This window comes from Eumetopias jubatus, unplaced genomic scaffold (genome assembly GCF_037043125.1).
Source record: "Eumetopias jubatus isolate StellerSeaLion01/CBP00866 unplaced genomic scaffold, mEumJub1_p1.0 scaffold_3, whole genome shotgun sequence".
Lineage (NCBI taxonomy): Eukaryota > Metazoa > Chordata > Mammalia > Carnivora > Otariidae > Eumetopias > Eumetopias jubatus.
Window position 1 is genome coordinate 3,879,984 of NW_028274809.1, and position 16,598 is coordinate 3,896,581.

At 52.9% G+C, this 16,598-nt stretch overlaps 1 protein-coding gene and 1 pseudogene across 1 annotated transcript in view; both read right to left on the reverse strand.

Moving 5' to 3' along the window:
- Nucleotides 1–203: 203 nt before the first annotated feature.
- On the reverse strand, nucleotides 204–5,394 carry LOC114210726 (cytochrome c oxidase subunit 7A2, mitochondrial pseudogene; annotated as a pseudogene).
- Nucleotides 5,395–14,800: 9,406 nt separating this feature from the next.
- Nucleotides 14,801–16,598, reverse strand: part of RAMP1 (receptor activity modifying protein 1) — a 28,356-nt gene continuing 26,558 nt past the window's right edge. Inside the window, exon 2 of the mRNA XM_028105063.2 lies at nucleotides 14,801–15,074. Within this exon, the coding sequence (XP_027960864.2) occupies nucleotides 14,819–15,074 (256 nt within the window). The 3' untranslated portion in view covers nucleotides 14,801–14,818. The remainder of the gene's footprint in view (nucleotides 15,075–16,598) is intronic.

A 16,598-nucleotide genomic window follows, 5' to 3' on the forward strand; every position in this document is an offset into this window, starting at 1 on the left:
TGGTGTTTGCCAGATTTCTATACTGTAAAGTGACTTTTATTTTACCATTACCTGGTTTTGTTTTGTTTTTGCAATTTTGTAAGTTGAGATATAATCTACTTGACTTAAAACTCATTATTTTTTTGTTCATGGTGAAGTCTGCTTTATTGGTGGCAGTTAGTATAAGTCAGTAAATATTCATCCCCAAAGAGGAACTCATTTATTTATCTGGTCCATAGAGAGCTGAATGAAACTGAACCAACTGCCTGCTGAGATGATAAACTGAAGTCAATCCTGCTTCTTGGGAAATGAAGCCATAGCTATAGCTGATATATGGCACATGCTGTTCCACCAACTGTAAGGATCATAGTGGCTCTATACAGGAGGGCATCAGCTACTCCACCCCGTAGATGCACTGGAATTCCATTATCCTCCTGAAATAGCTTTTGTTTCTCTGGAACTTTATTTTCAAACTGCCTGCGTGACGCAGTACTCATGGTCCTCTGGGCAATCTGACGAAGAGCCAGCCGATTCCACGTCTTGGCTCAGTTACTACCCACCAACTGCGACAACCGACCACCAGGAACCAAAACTCATTATTTTAAAGTATCCGATTCAATTTCTTTTAGTATATTCCCAATTTTGTGCAGCCACCACCACTAACTCTGGAACATTTGTATTAGCACCCCAAAAGGAAGCCCGCACCTGTTAGCAGTCACTCCCCATTCTCCTCTTCCCCCCAGTCCCTGGCAACCACTGATCTACTTTCTGTCTCTACGGATTGGCCTATTCTGCATGTTGCATATAAATGAAATTCTACAATGGCCTTTTGTGTCTGAGTTCTTTCTCTTAGCATGTCTTCAAGATTCATGTTTGTTGTAGCAGGTATTAGTGCTCCCTTCCTTTTTACGGATGAATAACATCCATGGTACGGATGGATATGCTCCATTTGTTCATCCATTCATCACTTGAGCATTTGGGTTGTTTCCACTTCTCGGCTATTCCGAATAATGCTCTTAGGAACATTCATGCGCAGAGGTTTACATGGGCGTAGGTTTTCAACTCTCTTGCGTATATAACGTAGGGTGGAATTCCTGGGTTATATGGTGAATTGAAGAGTTTAATAGATTCTTCCCAAAGCCGATAATTATTCACATCTCCATTAATACTGTCATACTGGATTTTATCACTCTTAAAATTTTGCCAACATGATGTACCAAAAAATGGCATCTCATTATTGCTTTAATTTGCATTTTCCTGATAGCCTTGAAAAAAGGGTGTCTTTCGTATATTTGTCATATATCTTTTCATGGTTATTCATATACTGCTATTATTTACCATTCTCTAGAAACCGTTCCAGAGCATAGAATAAGATGGGAGTTTTCCACTTCATTTTACAAAGGCACCACAAACCTGATAGCTCACAAAGTCCTGAAAAGAGGATACCCCAGAGAAAAACTACAGACTGACTCATTTATGAATATATGTGCAAAAAGTGCTAACGGAAATAGGAGCATTTTGTGCATAAAACACATTCCTGAAAATGTGTATACCGTGCAATCGTGCAGAGTGCTATTATAGAGTATAATAATTTATTCGTGGGCAAAGGGCCTGTGCAGAAATCTCGTGAAGAAGACTCCTCTGGCCAGAATTCAGAGGACAGAAGGCTGGCTTCTCTGTCATCAGATGTATGTAACACAAACAGCAGTGTGAGTAAGTAGAAACTCTGATGTGTGCTGGTGCGTGGGGGTGATGCAAACGTTCATAATGGATCTAGCAATATTTATAGAACATTTATGGATCCCTTTACCCCAAACATTCCATTTCTAAGCACTTGTTTTTACGGAAGGAAACAAGGACGTGCACATCAGAGTGTTATAAATAGCAATAAGCAAAACAGACAAAACCATTGCCTTTAGGAGCTTATAAAGACTGTGTAGTCTGGTGTGCATGGGGGGGTGTCATTTTTTTTTTTAAAGATTTTATTTATTTATTCATGAGAGACAGAGGAGGGGAGAGAGAGAGAGAGAGAGAGAAGAAGAGGGAGAAGCAGGCTCCCAAGGAGCAGGGAGCCCGATGTGGGACTCGATCCCAGGACCCTGGGATCATGACCTGAGCCGAAGGCAGACGCCCAACCATCTGAGCCACCCAGGCGCCCGGGTGTCGTTTTTTTAAAGTGACTTTTTTTAGATTGGAAAAGTCATTTACAAAACAGCATGAGCCTTTTTTTTTTTTTTTTTGGTTTATCTACCATCTATGTTCCTAAGTATAAATTGCAGTTTGGAAGACTATCTACCATATATACTATATGTTAAAATTTACCTGAATGGCAAGAATTAAGGCTTCTTATTTATTTTGTTTACCTGTATTTTCTATATGTGTAGGTTACTTCTATAATTAAAAGAAGTTGTTTTTATTTTTTTAAATTTTTAAAAAAGATTTTATTTGTTCACTTGAGAGAGAGAGAGAGTGAGAGCACATGCAGAGAGGAGGGGGAGAGGCAGAGGGAGAAGCAGGCTTCCTGCGGAGCAGGGAGCCTGACACGGGGCTCGATCCCAGGACCCTGGGATCATGACCTGAGCTGAAGGCAGACATGTAACCGACTGAGCCACCCAGGTGCCCCCAAAGAAGTTATTTTTAAAGAGTATTTGGCATGACAATAAAAAATCGAGGGAGGGACACCTGGCTGGCTCAGTTGGAGGAATATGCAACTCTTGATCTTGGGGTTGTGAGTTGGAGCCCCTCCCGCGACCCGGCCGGTGGCAGCCCAGTGTCTTCCAGGCCGAAGACGGGGCAGGAAAGCACAGGGAGCATCTTGGGTTGGCGTCTGTCCGATTTATTCCCTGAAACACAAAATCACTTGCAGTTGTGTGTGACCATCTCCCGGGCCAGGACTCCACAACGGGAAAGCAGTTACCTTTTTCTTTTTTTTAAGATTTTATTTATGTATTTATGTATTTATTTAGAGCATGAGTGGGGGAACCCTAACCCTCAAATACACCCCCCACCCCGTCTCCCCCAAGCCTACGCAACCATTAATCTATTTTCAGTCTCTATAGATTGGATGTCTATTGGGGACATTTCATGTCCTAAATTGTCCATTTAGGACAATTCCTAAATGGAATTATATAATGCGCAGTCCTTGGTGACCAGCTTCTTTCACTTAGCATAATGTTTTCAAGGTTCATCTGTGCTGTAGCATGCGTCGGTACATTACATCTTTGTATTGCTGAAAAATATTTCATTATATTTCATTGCATTATATACTACTCCTTATTTATCTCCGTTTATCAGTTGATGGGCATTTGAATTGTTTCCGGCTTTTGGCTATTATGAATAAAGCTGCTATGAAAGCCTAACATAGAAGTTTTTGTGTAGACATGTGTTTTCATGTCTCTTGGGTATGGACCTAGGAGTATTACTGCATCACCTTGTAACTTTATGTTTAACCTTCTGTAGAACTGCCAAACTGTTCATCCCCTGCTGGTGGGAGTATAATATAATGCAACCATTTTGGAAATTTTTTTTTTAATTGAAAACTGGGGGGTGGGGAAGAAAAAAGGGTGCTGGAAAGACTGGTTCCCCATCGGCAGCCTTGGTTAGGATGAGGGGCTGCAGGCCTCTCAGAGGTGGGAGCTGAGCAAGGCAGTCAGCTCTGGGGGAAGGTAGAGTGCAGGAATCAAGAGACTACCCCCGGCCCCCACCCCACTTTCTTCTCCCGGGCAAGACCTAGAGCCGTCCTTGAACCCGATTGGCTGTGGGGAACCAGAGCCCTGGACAGGGGCTCCCCAAGGTGGTCTCCATCCAGTGGCTTCCCAAAGGGATCAGCTGTGTTGGGTAGCACTCGGGGGCAGAGGTGGCCCAGGACGGCTTCGGCTGGAAGGCGCACAGGTCCTGCAGAGGGAAACCTCCTCGGACTTAAGACACCTGGAGTCATAAACACCTGGTTGTGACCTGCCTGAACGCACACACAGCTGGAGGGGACCGCCTCTGCCTGCCCTCACCCTCCTTGAACGCCCAATTCCTGACTTTTCCACTGTCCTGGACCAAGAGGGGCAGCCCAGGTGAGTGGGAGATTGGAGGTCTGGGGGTCAGAGAGCCCTGGCTTCAAACCCTGGCTCCAGCACCCACATTCGGGGACCCGCGGGCATGAGCTGTCACCTCTCTGTACCTCAGTCTCTTTATCTGCAAAATGGACATAATCTCCTGTGCCGATGCAGGCTAGCAGAGCAGAGGTAAGTCACGTGAGCATCCCTTGGTGGCAGTTCCCTACGCTTTGTTCCTTGGTTGCTTCTTCTTGGCCGGGCCTGCCCCCTCCCCCTCCCCCTCCTCCTCCCCACTGCTTACAGCAGGCTGGCTCTGCAGGCCTGTCCCTTTAACAGTCTCTCAAGTCCTTCCTCACCCAAGAAAGGATCTGTTTCTCTTCTTCCTCTTTCCTCATGCTTCATTTCTTTGTTCTATTTCTGGACCAAAACAAGAAGAGGAATCACCATGCGGGAAACACTGGCATCAGGGGAGAGGAGAACCTTCCGTTTTTCTGAGAACCAGACAAGAGGAAAAGCCCGTGTTGCGCCTGACCACACTGGCTCTGGGAACCTGGGGAACAGTCCCTGAGACCTGCCCCCAGCCCTGCAGCCTGGGTCCCCCATCAGGAGTGCGCCGTGCATCTTGATGCGGGCTGTAGCCCAACCTGCTTTGCTGCAGTGCTGTTTTCTACTCATTTTGCATGGTGAGTTACAACGCTTCATTTCACTGCAGCTTAAATTGGCCACAGTGGGCCAGGCGGAAAAGGCAGTTGCCGCCTGAGTGGCAGTGCAGTGTTGGGGGAGGGGGGCTCTTGTGAGGGCCAAGTGGTCCCTGCCCCCTCCCATTCACAGGTGCAAGTCTAACCCTCAGTTACGCAGACCGTAGTTATGCAGCCCCTTGGAGACAGGGTCTTTAAGGAGGTCATGAAGGTGAAATGAGGTCACTGGGGTGGGCCCCGAAGCCATGTGGCTGGTGCCCTTGTAAGGAGAGGCGATCAGCCAGAGGGAGGGCCATGGGAGCGCGGGGGGGGGGGGGGGGAGGGGGGAGAAGGCAGCTGTCGACAGGCCAAGGACAGAGGCCTCAGAAGAAACCAAGCCTAAGGACACCTTGATCTTGGACTGCCAGCCTCCAGGACTGAGAGGAAGTACACGTCTGTGGTTAGGCTGCCCGGTCTGTGGTCTTCCCGGCAGCCCCAGAGGACCGGTCCAGCCCCGCTCTGCGCTGCCGGGGCTAGGCCCCGGGAACAGGAGAGAATCCCCAAATGTCACCACTTGAATACTTCCTGTTATTATCACCCTGAGTCCGGTCCCTTGGACTCACCTCCTGCCCTCTGTGCGATGGAGTGGGGACCACACCGAGGGACAGAAACAGGTACCCCGACAGGTGCATTCATGCGCACACGCAGCATTGGGGGCCCAGGTCCTTCATGAATGTGCATCACCGTGGCCAAGCTAAGAAGTGATTAGGATGTGTTGGGCGCAGTGCCGAGAGCTCTCTTCACAACGACTCCCTGAAGTACCCTGAAGTACACATAGTAGTCGCTTTACAGGGGAGGGAACTGAGGCCCAGAGGGCCTGAGCAGCTGGCCTAGCCATTTCTTAGTGGGCGGGGCTAGGATTCGATCTGCTCCCAGGCAGTTTGGAGCCATAGTCTCTATGTTACAACCAGATATTCTCTTTTAACGTGGAACTATTTCTTGTAAGGACAGCGTGCCAGGGAGACAGTTGAGTGACCTCCTTGTGTGCCCTTGGGCAGGCTGGGCAGGTGCTGGTGTGTGGATGCTGGCCCGATGGGCTGCAGGGAGGGTGAGAAGCAGTTGCCACCTGCCATTACCGCTGGCCTCCCACACCCCTGCCTGCCTCGCTCCCCAGAAAACAGTCCGGGAGCAAACTGCCCAGGCCTCCCCGGGGGTGTGTGTGTGTTGGGGAGGGGACTCAGCTGAGGCGGAGAGCGCCAGATGGCCGACCTCAGCCCCAGCTCAGGGATTGTGGCTGGTGTGTATGTGTGGCGGGGGGAGGGTAGAGAGGAAGGGTGATCGTGAGGGCCCAATGGCAAACTGTTCACCCTGCCCTCCATCTGGTGTATTTTCTACCCGAGGCGCGTTTAGGTAATCCGGCTAAAGACGGTAACCTCATGGCGCATCTCAGCATGGTCCCATGAAGACGAAACCAAAGCCAGATCCAAGGTCACCTCCAGCAATAGCCTTGAGAAGTACTGTAGGTCCTTCCTAAATTTGTTATGTTCACAAAGGAGAGAAAAACATCTTAAAACGTCTTTCCTCTCCCCCTCCCAAAGCCCCCAGACTCCTGCACGCTTTCCTCCCGCATGCTATAGCCCCCCTGCCACTCCCCAGACCCACGAAGCCCCTGACCGCCAGCCTGATCTTTGCAGCTTCCACACCGTCCTTGGCATGGGGCCCGTGACCCACCCGAGGCCATCTTTCCCAAGTATGTAAAATTATCGGAGAGATGAAGAAGCTGCTTAAAGTCCCACGGCTGGACAGGGGTCTGGTTAGGTCCCAGCAAGCCCGCGTCTCCCAGCCCCGGCATCGAGGGGCCTCCCGGGACCACAAAGTGATGTCCCAGCAACTGGGACACGGCAGCCGGATCCAAGCTGCAGCGTCGTCACCGCCTCTGTGAGTCGTATTACATGATCTCCCCCCGTTTGATAGGGCCTGGGGCCTGGGCTTACACACCCCGCACTCAGCCCCGCACACTCACCCCCCCACCCCCCCACTCACCCCACACTTACCCACGCACCCACCTCCCACACACCCCCACACACTCACACATGCACACTCACACACACACACACTCACTCATACTTATGCATACATAATCATGCACACTCACCCGTACACTTTCACCCCCACACCACCTACACTCATACACAATCATAGACTCACTCACACATTTACCCCACCCCTACACTCACACAAACTCATTCACTCACCCCACATACCCACACACACTCACCCCACCCCCACATAATCACTCACACATCCCACATAATCACACTCACACACTTATACACTCACACCCCCCACACTCACACATTTACACACCCATACACTCACAACCCCCCCACACTCACATGCATACCCACACACTGCACCCCAAATTGAGACAATCTTGCTTTCCTATTTTGTAATCTGCCTTTTTCAATTAACTATACTGTGAGAAAATTTTCCCAAGTATTTAATTTTAGGAAATTCTTTTCCCATCATCTGGATTTAATCTAATTGCGCAGTCCTCTAGCGTGGGCACTGAGGATGTTTCCACTCGTTTGCTCATATAAATAACCCTGGACGAAGTCCTTTAGTGCATCTCCGCTCCTGTCCTGGGGATGAATTCCTAGGAGGGAAATGACTGAGATAAACATTTAAGGCTTCCAGTACATACTCTGACTGGTCCTCCATGACGACTGTACCGGTTTTCGCTTTTGACGAACCCGAGGAAATTTCACCTCGGAGGACTGGGTTTTCCTCCAGAAGTGCTGGGTGCCTACCCAGCTCCCAGCCCCAGGTGCTGCAGCCTCGGACCTGCCTCCCCGCAGCCTCCTCACCTGCCTCCCTGCAGCAGGCTGTTGACTGCAGAGGGGCTCAAGCTTCACAGCGGCCCCTGGAGCACTTTTACCCTGATGGGCTCATTACCATGAGCCACTCTGGGAACAATACATACTTGGCCAAGTCCACTTCCCAAGTCCTTTTCCCTTGGGGTTTTTTTTCTTTTTGGGGGGGGCGGTTTTGACTTCCAACCAATTCTTTTTCTATGAATTTCCATGACAAAGCTCTGGAGAAGGGGCCATTTCTCCAGCTCAGGACACAAATGAAACTAGTTAATCTTATTTTTCAAAGTAAAACTGTTGTCAGCTTCCCCAGCCAGCTTAGTGGGGATGGAATGAGAAGGGCTGAGTGTGGGGGTGAGTGTGTGATTGTGTATGAGTACACGGGAGTGTGCGGGTGAGTGTGTGATTGTGTACGAGTACACGGGAGTGTGGGGGTGAGTGTGTGATTGTGTATGAGTACACGGGAGTGTGCGGGTGAGTGTGTGATTGTGTATGAGTACACGGGAGTGTGCGGGTGAGTGTGTGATTGTGTATGAGTACACGGGAGTGTGCGGGTGAGTGTGTGATTGTGTATGAGTACACGGGAGTGTGGGGGGTGAGTGTGTGATTGTGTATGAGTACACGGGAGTGTGGGGGGTGAGTGTGTGATTGTGTACGAGTACACGGGAGTGTGGGGGTGAGTGTGTGATTGTGTACGAGTACACGGGAGTGTGCGGGTGAGTGTGTGATTGTGTATGAGTACACGGGAGTGTGCGGGTGAGTGTGTGATTGTGTGTGAGTACACGGGAGTGTGGGGGTGAGTGTGTGATTGTGTATGAGTACACGGGAGTGTGGGGGTGAGTGTGTGATTGTGTATGAGTACACGGGAGTGTGGGGGTGAGTGTGTGATTGTGTATGAGTACACGGGAGTGTGGGGGTGAGTGTGTGATTGTGTATGAGTACACGGGAGTGTGGGGGTGAGTGTGTGATTGTGTATGAGTACATGGGAGTGTGCGGGTGAGTGTGTGATTGTGTATGAGTACATGGGAGTGTGCGGGTGAGTGTGTGGGGGAGCCTGTGAACATGTGTGTGTATAAGGGTGCATGCGAGTGTGGGTGTGGGGTGAGCGCGTGTGAATGGGAGTGTGTGTTTGGGGTGAGTGTGTGGGTGGGGTTGGCGTGTGTGTGGGTGGTGTGAGTGTGCATGTGAGTATAAGTGTGGGGTGTGTGTGAATGTGGGTGCGAGTGTGTGGGGATGCGTATGTGTGTGAGGGAGTGGGGTGAGTGCGTGGGTGAGTGTGCGGGGCTGAGTGCGGGGTGTGTAAGCCCAGGCCCCAGGCCCTATCAAACGGGGGGAGATCATGTAATACGACTCACAGAGGCGGTGACGACGCTGCAGCTTGGATCCGGCTGCCGTGTCCCAGTTGCTGGGACATCACTTTGTGGTCCCGGGAGGCCCCTCGATGCCGGGGATGGGAGACGCGGGCTTGCTGGGATCTGACTTGACCCCTGTCCAGCCGTGGGGACTAAGCAGGCTCTCTTTGTGGGCTTCCCCACCCTGGACGTCAGAGGAGGCCAAAGAAGGGTGGCGGCTCCCACCCAGCCTCCCTGTCCCCCCCGCTGCCCCATTCCCCCCCCGGGCCCTGCTGCTCGGCTGGGTGCTTTCTGTGAGAACATGGGGAGGCTGATGATGTGCGTGACTGGTGTGCAGTCCACACGGCCCCTCTGTACTTTGCAGGTAGCCCTGGGACAGACTCCCGAGGAAAGGGCAGAGCACGGTGGGCCGAGGCAGAGTGTGGGGCCTGGCCTGGTGCTGCTGCATGTGGGTGTCACCCCTGCGCCCTGGCTCACCCTGGGCCTGAGCAGTGCCCTCGGCGAGGGGGTCTGCAGCTCCTGCCTCCCCTCCCTGCCCCGGAGCGGACCCCCAGGGACCGGTGTCGGGGGGCGGCAAGGAGCTCCCCCACTCCTCAGCTGACCACGGCCGCTGCTGTGTGCGGCAGCCCTGGGGCGCCTGGCGTCGCTGGATGTGACCTTGGCAGGCGCGCATTCTGCAGCCCTGGTCAGATGGCTGATGGCGCCCTGGCTCCCTGCCGGCCCCTCTCTGGAGGGTGCGCTGCTGAGAAGAGGGATTCCAGGAACGGTTCTCAGGCATCTTAGAAACTCATTTTCCTTTAAATGTCAACTGCCTCCTCAGTAACCCTCGGAGAGGCCCCCACACCCAGGGATGTGGGACAGAAGGGGCTGAGAGCCAGTGCTGCTCGGGGTGAGCACAGCGGCCTCCCTGGCCTCGGGGGGCCGGGTCAGGGTCCGGGACAGGGCTGCCAGAGGCCTCCTTACCTCACACGGGTGCCCACGCACACCCACCCCCCAGACACAAAGACACACACACACACACGCACGCACGCACACACACACGCAGACCTGGGCCTTGGCTTTAAAAGGCAAACCCCAAAGCTGCCATTATGGGTGGTCTGAGACCATCCGTGGGAACAATGGCCCACACCCGAGCTTTGGGACCGAAGCATTTTCTCAGGAGCTCCTGGGACACCTGGCCTTGCTCTATGTTCTGATATATTGGGCTTTGGAGACAACTTTCGTGGCAGGTCATTATCAGTTCCCAAAGTTGTCCCCCGTCGTGGCCTGTGCAAAGGAGAAAACCGAGGTGTCCCTCAGCTCTTGAGCTTGCCCAGTGTACTGGATTGAACACTATCCTCCGGATTGGTGTTCACCTGGAACCAACCTCAGAAGGTGACCGTATTTGGAAAGAGGGCCTTTGCAGATATAATTCATTAAATTAAAATAAAGTCATACTGGATTCAGGTGGGCCCCACCTAACGTGACCGGTGTCCCTATAAGAAGAGAAGACGGAGGCACACAGAGCAAAGGCAGCTGAGACTAGTGTGCGCAGCTACAAGCCAAGGAACGCCAAGGAACGCCAAGGAACGCCCACAGACCAGAGGCTGGAAGAGGCAGGAAGGATCCTCCCCTAGCGGTTCAGAGAGAGCAGGGCCTGCCTGCACCTCGATCTCAGGACTTCTAGCGTTCAGAACACTGGGAGAATAAATTCTGTGGTTTAAGCCGTCTGGTTTGTGGGCCTGCGATAAAGGCAGCCCTAGGAAACGAACAATGAAAGTCTTTGGTTTTTTTATTCATTTGTTTATTTATAATGAGGTCTCAATCATACTAAGAGTATAAAAAGTCTGCCTTTAGTCATTCAAATTAAGCACCTTATTTGCTGGCTCTTTGTTTCTTGCCCTTTACCCTGTGATATGCAAACGCTTGGACATGAACCCAGACTGGACAGAAAGCGCCTGGCCAGGGTCGAGCTTTGCCTCCATCGCAGCTAAGACTGGTCTCATCTGCCAACTGATGACCTGCTGAGGAAGCGGGAAACCTGAGTGGTCTCTCTGGCTCCTTCCTAGCAGAACTATTTCATGGGAAGGAAACTTCCAGATCAGGTGCACATCTACTCAAATGTAGTTAAAAACACACAGTCCAAAGTCAAACCTAAATACTGAAAAATTATCCACCATAGCCAAGCTATGCAAACCACATAAATGTACGTCGGCAGATGAAAAGGTAATGTGTGATATATGCACACAATGGAATATCATTCACCTTTAAAAAAGAAAAATTCTGCCCCACGAGGCAGCATGGATGAACTTGGAAGATATTGTGCTAAATGAAATAAGCCAGTCACAGAAAGACAAATACTGCAGGATTCCACCCGTCTGAGCTATCTAAAGTAGTCCACTTGGCAGGAGCAGAGAGCAGAAGGGTGGGGTGGGGGGGCGGGGGCTAACCGACGGGCAGAAGGTGCCAGCGAAGCAAGCTGATCCGCCCCGGAGCTCTGCTGCGTGACACCGGACAGTGCACATACTGTATTGTACTCTTAAAAATGTGTTAGGAAGGCAGACCTTACGTTAGGTGTTCTTACGACAATAAAATATAAAAAGAAATTATCTGGCAAAAAAGAATTTTGTCTCTAAAGTCAACACCCAATTTTTGTGCATTTTAATACACGTTTCACAAACCCCCCAAGATACTTAAAAATGATCCTTCTGTTCTCTTCCCCTGGCTTGGATGGCTTTAAAGTGGTCACACTGTTTAGTGTTTGTACTGTCCGTGACGTGTTTCCATCCTAACAACCGCGAGCGAGCACGCTGTCCCAGGGCCCCGGCCGCTGCTCCGAAAGCCACCGTGGCTTATCTCAGGGCGACACGTCACAGGGGCTGCTTCCCGAAACTCGGGGGGGGGCGGTGGTGCTCAAGTGAGTCCTGCTTCCCCAGGGGTCCTGTGGGCTGGTGCTGGCACAGGGACCCCCCAGGGCCCTGCCTAGCCTTCTCAGAGCACCTCCCCCGCAGGCCTTCCCTCCCTGGCCTTTGCCCTGATGCTGCCTCCCAGAGCTACCTCAGTAGCCTTGGCGGGAGACACTGCTCTCATCCCCATTTCATGGATGAGGAGATGGAGGCGGGGGCGGGGGAGCAAGGAAGGTGGTTCGCTTCTGAGGCTGAGCTCGGCCTCTTCTGCTAAGTTTATCGTAATTATTTCTTCACAGCTATGATGACAGGAAACACAGTTTTTGAAGGTTTAAAAATAAGCACACAGTCGTTTTTCCAAAACACCCAACATTCTGAACTTTATGAAATGTGAAATCTCTCAGAGTAGCCCTTTTAGATTCAAGTGCTCTGAAAACACGTTCCTCCACACAAAACCAGCCTCTGACTTTCGGCGACCGATTCTCTTTAGTCTGTTTCCTGTTACTGTGAGGACGGTCGTGAGGGGCTTCCCGTTAAGATGTGAAGATCAAGTGGCCTGCTGTCCCATGAAAGGTTACTTTCCTTGATCAAAACTGAAAAATCTTATGAACCTGTGGCCCCTGGCAGCAGAAGTGAGCATCCACCTAGAAGAGGCACAAGGCAGCATCTCCACCAAATGGAACCCACCGATCCCGACCACGGCAGCCCCCCACTGCCTGGACCCAACAAACCCACGTCCGACTCTTCCATGATGCCATGGAAGACTGGACTCGTTCCTACTGGAACATTGCCAGATTTGTGAGCACACGCACACACACACACTGTGCACACCTCACCCACACCACACACCTCACCCACAGCACACACACATCGTACACACCACACACATACCACACACACACACCTCAGGCCGGCAGAGCACTTAGGAAGAAGGGGGAGCCTTGTCCTTGAAGATGCCACAGCCCTAAAGCTGATTTTGGAAGGATTCCTCACTCAGCCCTGGCGAAGCAATAGGGCAACATGGGGCCCTGACCACCTGTAGGGGTCTGAGGATGATGGGGCTGCCCTGGCAGCTCGGGGCCCAGGTTCCTTCCACGAGGGGCATTAATCCTGGACAAGAGGGACCCGCAGGCTTATAGAGCCGGTGCCTTCAGCGGAGGCACACGTAACTAATGACAGGACGAATGACTAGCAAGGTCAGGCTGGGGGCTGTGGAGCCTGTCACCTTTGCGCTCAGGTGATGATATTTATGAAGACACCCTCCAGCCCACAATACCCGCTCCCTGCCACCACCCGCTCCTGAGATCTCGCCCATAGCCGGGACCCATGGACACCTGGGCCCTGAGCCCCAAGCTCTTCCTCCACCTGCTTCCTTGCCTACAGCCTGCACCGTAACCTGCTCGCACGACGGCTTCCTCGGGGAGGAGTCAGGGATGAATAGAGACAATGGTCCATTCCTTTCTAGCTCGTGGCCCCAAGTGTACAACATACGAAGGCAGAGGGAGCTGGGTCCTGACACTGCAGCCCGACCAGCCCCTCCCTGAGGTCCTGATATGTGGACACTGGGGTCCCTGTTGGTCCTTGAGGCAATTATCCTGCCGTTAGGACCGCCTGGGCTCCTTTCCTAGAAGGCGCCACCATGCTGGGTGCCCATGGTTCGGCGCAGAAGCTTGAGAATCTCCGTCAGAGAAACCATTTGCAGACAAGGGGCCTGCCCGTGATGGGACAGCCAGGTGCCCAGGAAGAGGCTGGGGGGTTTCCGGCTGGGGTCTTGGTCTGCTCAGGGGAGCGGGGTGGTGGGTGACCCCACGTGGTTGTGGTACGCTAATGCTGAACATTCCAGGAGGCAATGGTGTTGGGCCCCGTGTTAGGGTGGGCTGGCCTGCAGGGCCCAGGGAGAGGCCAAGGCTGAGCGTGCGGGCATGCCGTCCCATTTGGTCGTCTCGAGAAGGGGCAGGTCCTGGGCCCTGGAGGGTCGGGCAGGCTGGGGGCCGCAGGGACCTCAGAGGAGAGGTCTGCGTTCAGAAGACATCGGGGAGGAACAGCATGGAAGCTCCCCTCGGGGACTCAGAACCTTTTGGAAGGTGGCTGTAAGCAGGGTTTGGGAAGAACTGTGAATGGGAAAGCAGCAGCCTGGAAACAGCCGGCAAAGCCCTCGCGGATAGGATGGAGGTGGGGAGCTGGGCCTGAGGGCTGCGGAGGCTTCTCTGAAGAGGGGCCTCGCCCTGTCTGTGCACCGCCGTCCTCGGGCCAGTGGTTCCAGCTCCCGTGGTGACGGTGAGGGCGTGTGGGGCCGTCAGAGTCCCCCGGGGGCCTCTCCGGGGCTCGCGGCGCCTCAGCTGCCCGCCATCACCACTGCAGGGCCCTGGGACAGCCCCTTCCCACAGAGGCAGATGGAATCTGAAGGGGCTAGTGTTTCTCCACCCTTCTTCCCTCAGCGATGCATCCCCAGAAGTAATGACGCTGCCCACATTTGAGGACATCTTTTTTTTTTTTTAAAGATTTTATTTATTTATTTGACAGAGAGAGCTCTCAAGTAGGCAGACAGGCAGGCAGGCAGGCAGAGGCAGAGGGAGAAGTAGGCTCCCTGCAGAGCAGGGAGCCCCGATGCGGGACTCGATCCCAGGACGCTGGGATCATGGCCAGAGCCGAAGGCAGACGCTTAACCGACTGAGCCCCCCAGGTGCCCCTGAGGACATCCTTTTAATCACCACAAACTACTTCTCCAGAGTCTGGCTTGAGGTTGGGACATTAGGAGACAGAGCTTGGGACCCTCCCTGGGAATAGCGACAGTTGCGCTCTGGCCCCCCCCCCAAGCCCCTGGGACCCCCACCCCGGTGGCTTCGACCTCTGGCCTTTCAGGTTAATGCCTGTACCGCAACCACCCTGAAATCCTGATAGCTCTTCCTGGGGAGAGGAGGGGGGATTGGGGGTCTGTGCTGCCGTCCGGGCCCCGGAAGCTCTCCCCAGGCCGGGCCGGGGCTCCCCACCTGCCCCCGGGCCGCGCGCCTACACGATGCCCTCCGGGCGCTTGCTCCTCCAGACCACCAGCGCCGTCACCAGCAGGGTCACCAGGATGGGCACCACGATGAAGGGACAGAGGATGCTTCGGGGCGGGTCCCGCACGGCCCTGCCGGACGCGGGGCAGTTTCTGAAGTAGTGCCGGTGGACGGCCACGAAGAACTGGTCCACGGCCGCGTTTGGCCAGAAGCAGTCCAGCTGGTCCGCCACGTGCCTGGTGCAGTCTGTGAGCTCTCCGTAGCTCCTGCAGATGGAAAAGCAGCTCATCAGCCGCCGAGCGGGCCGAGGGCCACGGGAGGACCCAGCCGGGGGCTCTTCAGCCCGCCCCCCACTGTGGCCAGCACCCCCGGAAGTCCAGGCCCAGTGGCAGCGGCCCTGGCTCTAGGAGAGGGAGACCCCAGATGGTGTCGTGGGGGCTCCCCAGCGCCCAGACCCTGGCAGGTGAGTGGGGGCTTAGGGCCGTCCCTCCCTGCTTCTGGGGTTCCTGGGACTGGTACGCCACATGCAAGGGCAGCCTAAAGGGTGGGGCGGGCCAGCCGAGCGCGCTCAGACAGCGGCCTGGGTCAACAAGCCATCGGTGCACGAATCCGCAGCCGCTCCAGCCTCACCCGAGGCATGCCCCTTGGCCTGGAAGGCAGGGCTCCCCGTGGGGCCTTGTTGCCCAACCCCCACCTTCCCACTCTCCCTGGTGTTTCCCACAGCGCTCGTCACCCCTCATTGTACGGAGGGACATATTTGTTTTATTTACCGGGGACAAGTGCCATGAGGACAGGGTCTGTTTTGTTCAGCTCTGTAGCCCCAGGGCCCAGCAGAGCCCTTGGCACGTGGGAGATACCAGTCAATTGCTTTCTTCTTCCCCCCTTTTTTTTTTATTGTGGCAAAATTTAAATAGCACAATTTTATTTTACCATTTTAACCATTTGTAAGTGCACAGTTCAGTGGCAGTAAATGCATTCACGCTGTCGTGCAGCCATCAGCACCGTCCGTCTCCAGAACTTTCTCACCTTCCCAAACAGAAACTCCGTCCCCATGAAACACTGACTTCCCACTCCCCCTTCCCCACCCACCATTCAACGTTTTGTTTCTGAGTGTGACCGCTCGAGGGACGTCGGGTAAGTAGCATCATAGGGTATTTGTCTTTTTGTGACTGGCTTATTTCCCTGAGCATAGTGTCCTCAAGGTTCATCCACGTTGTAGCAGGTGTCAGAATCTCCTTCCTTTTCAAGGCTGAATCATATTCTGAATCGTTTCGTTTATCCGTTATCAATGGACACCTGGGTTGTTTCCACGTTTACGACTGTGATGAACACAACTGATACGAACATGGGTGCGCAAACGTCTCTTGAAGACCCTGCTTTCAATTCTTTTGGATGTACACCCAGAAGTGGTACGCCCAGAACACCAGATACGGTGGTTCTATATTTAATACTTTGAGTAAATTACTTTTTAATAAATGAAGATTCAACATTGGGGGAAATGAAGATATAGTTTCCAGAAGGTGAGTCACTTCTGCTTCTGCTTATCAGGTAGAAAGCTGCAAAGAATGTTGCTCTTACCTGAATGATAGCCAAAAAAAAAAAAAAAGGCCAAAGAAACTAAAAAACAATATGTTTTCTGGAATCCATCAGAGAGCAGAGACTGCAAAGCAGTAAAGTAACTTATTTCAAGGCAGAGCATGGGAATGAGACACAGCTGCCATACCAGACATGAGAAGAAATCCACTTGGAACAAACGGCCAAAGGCCAACTGTGGGCTGGAAGGTCAGTTC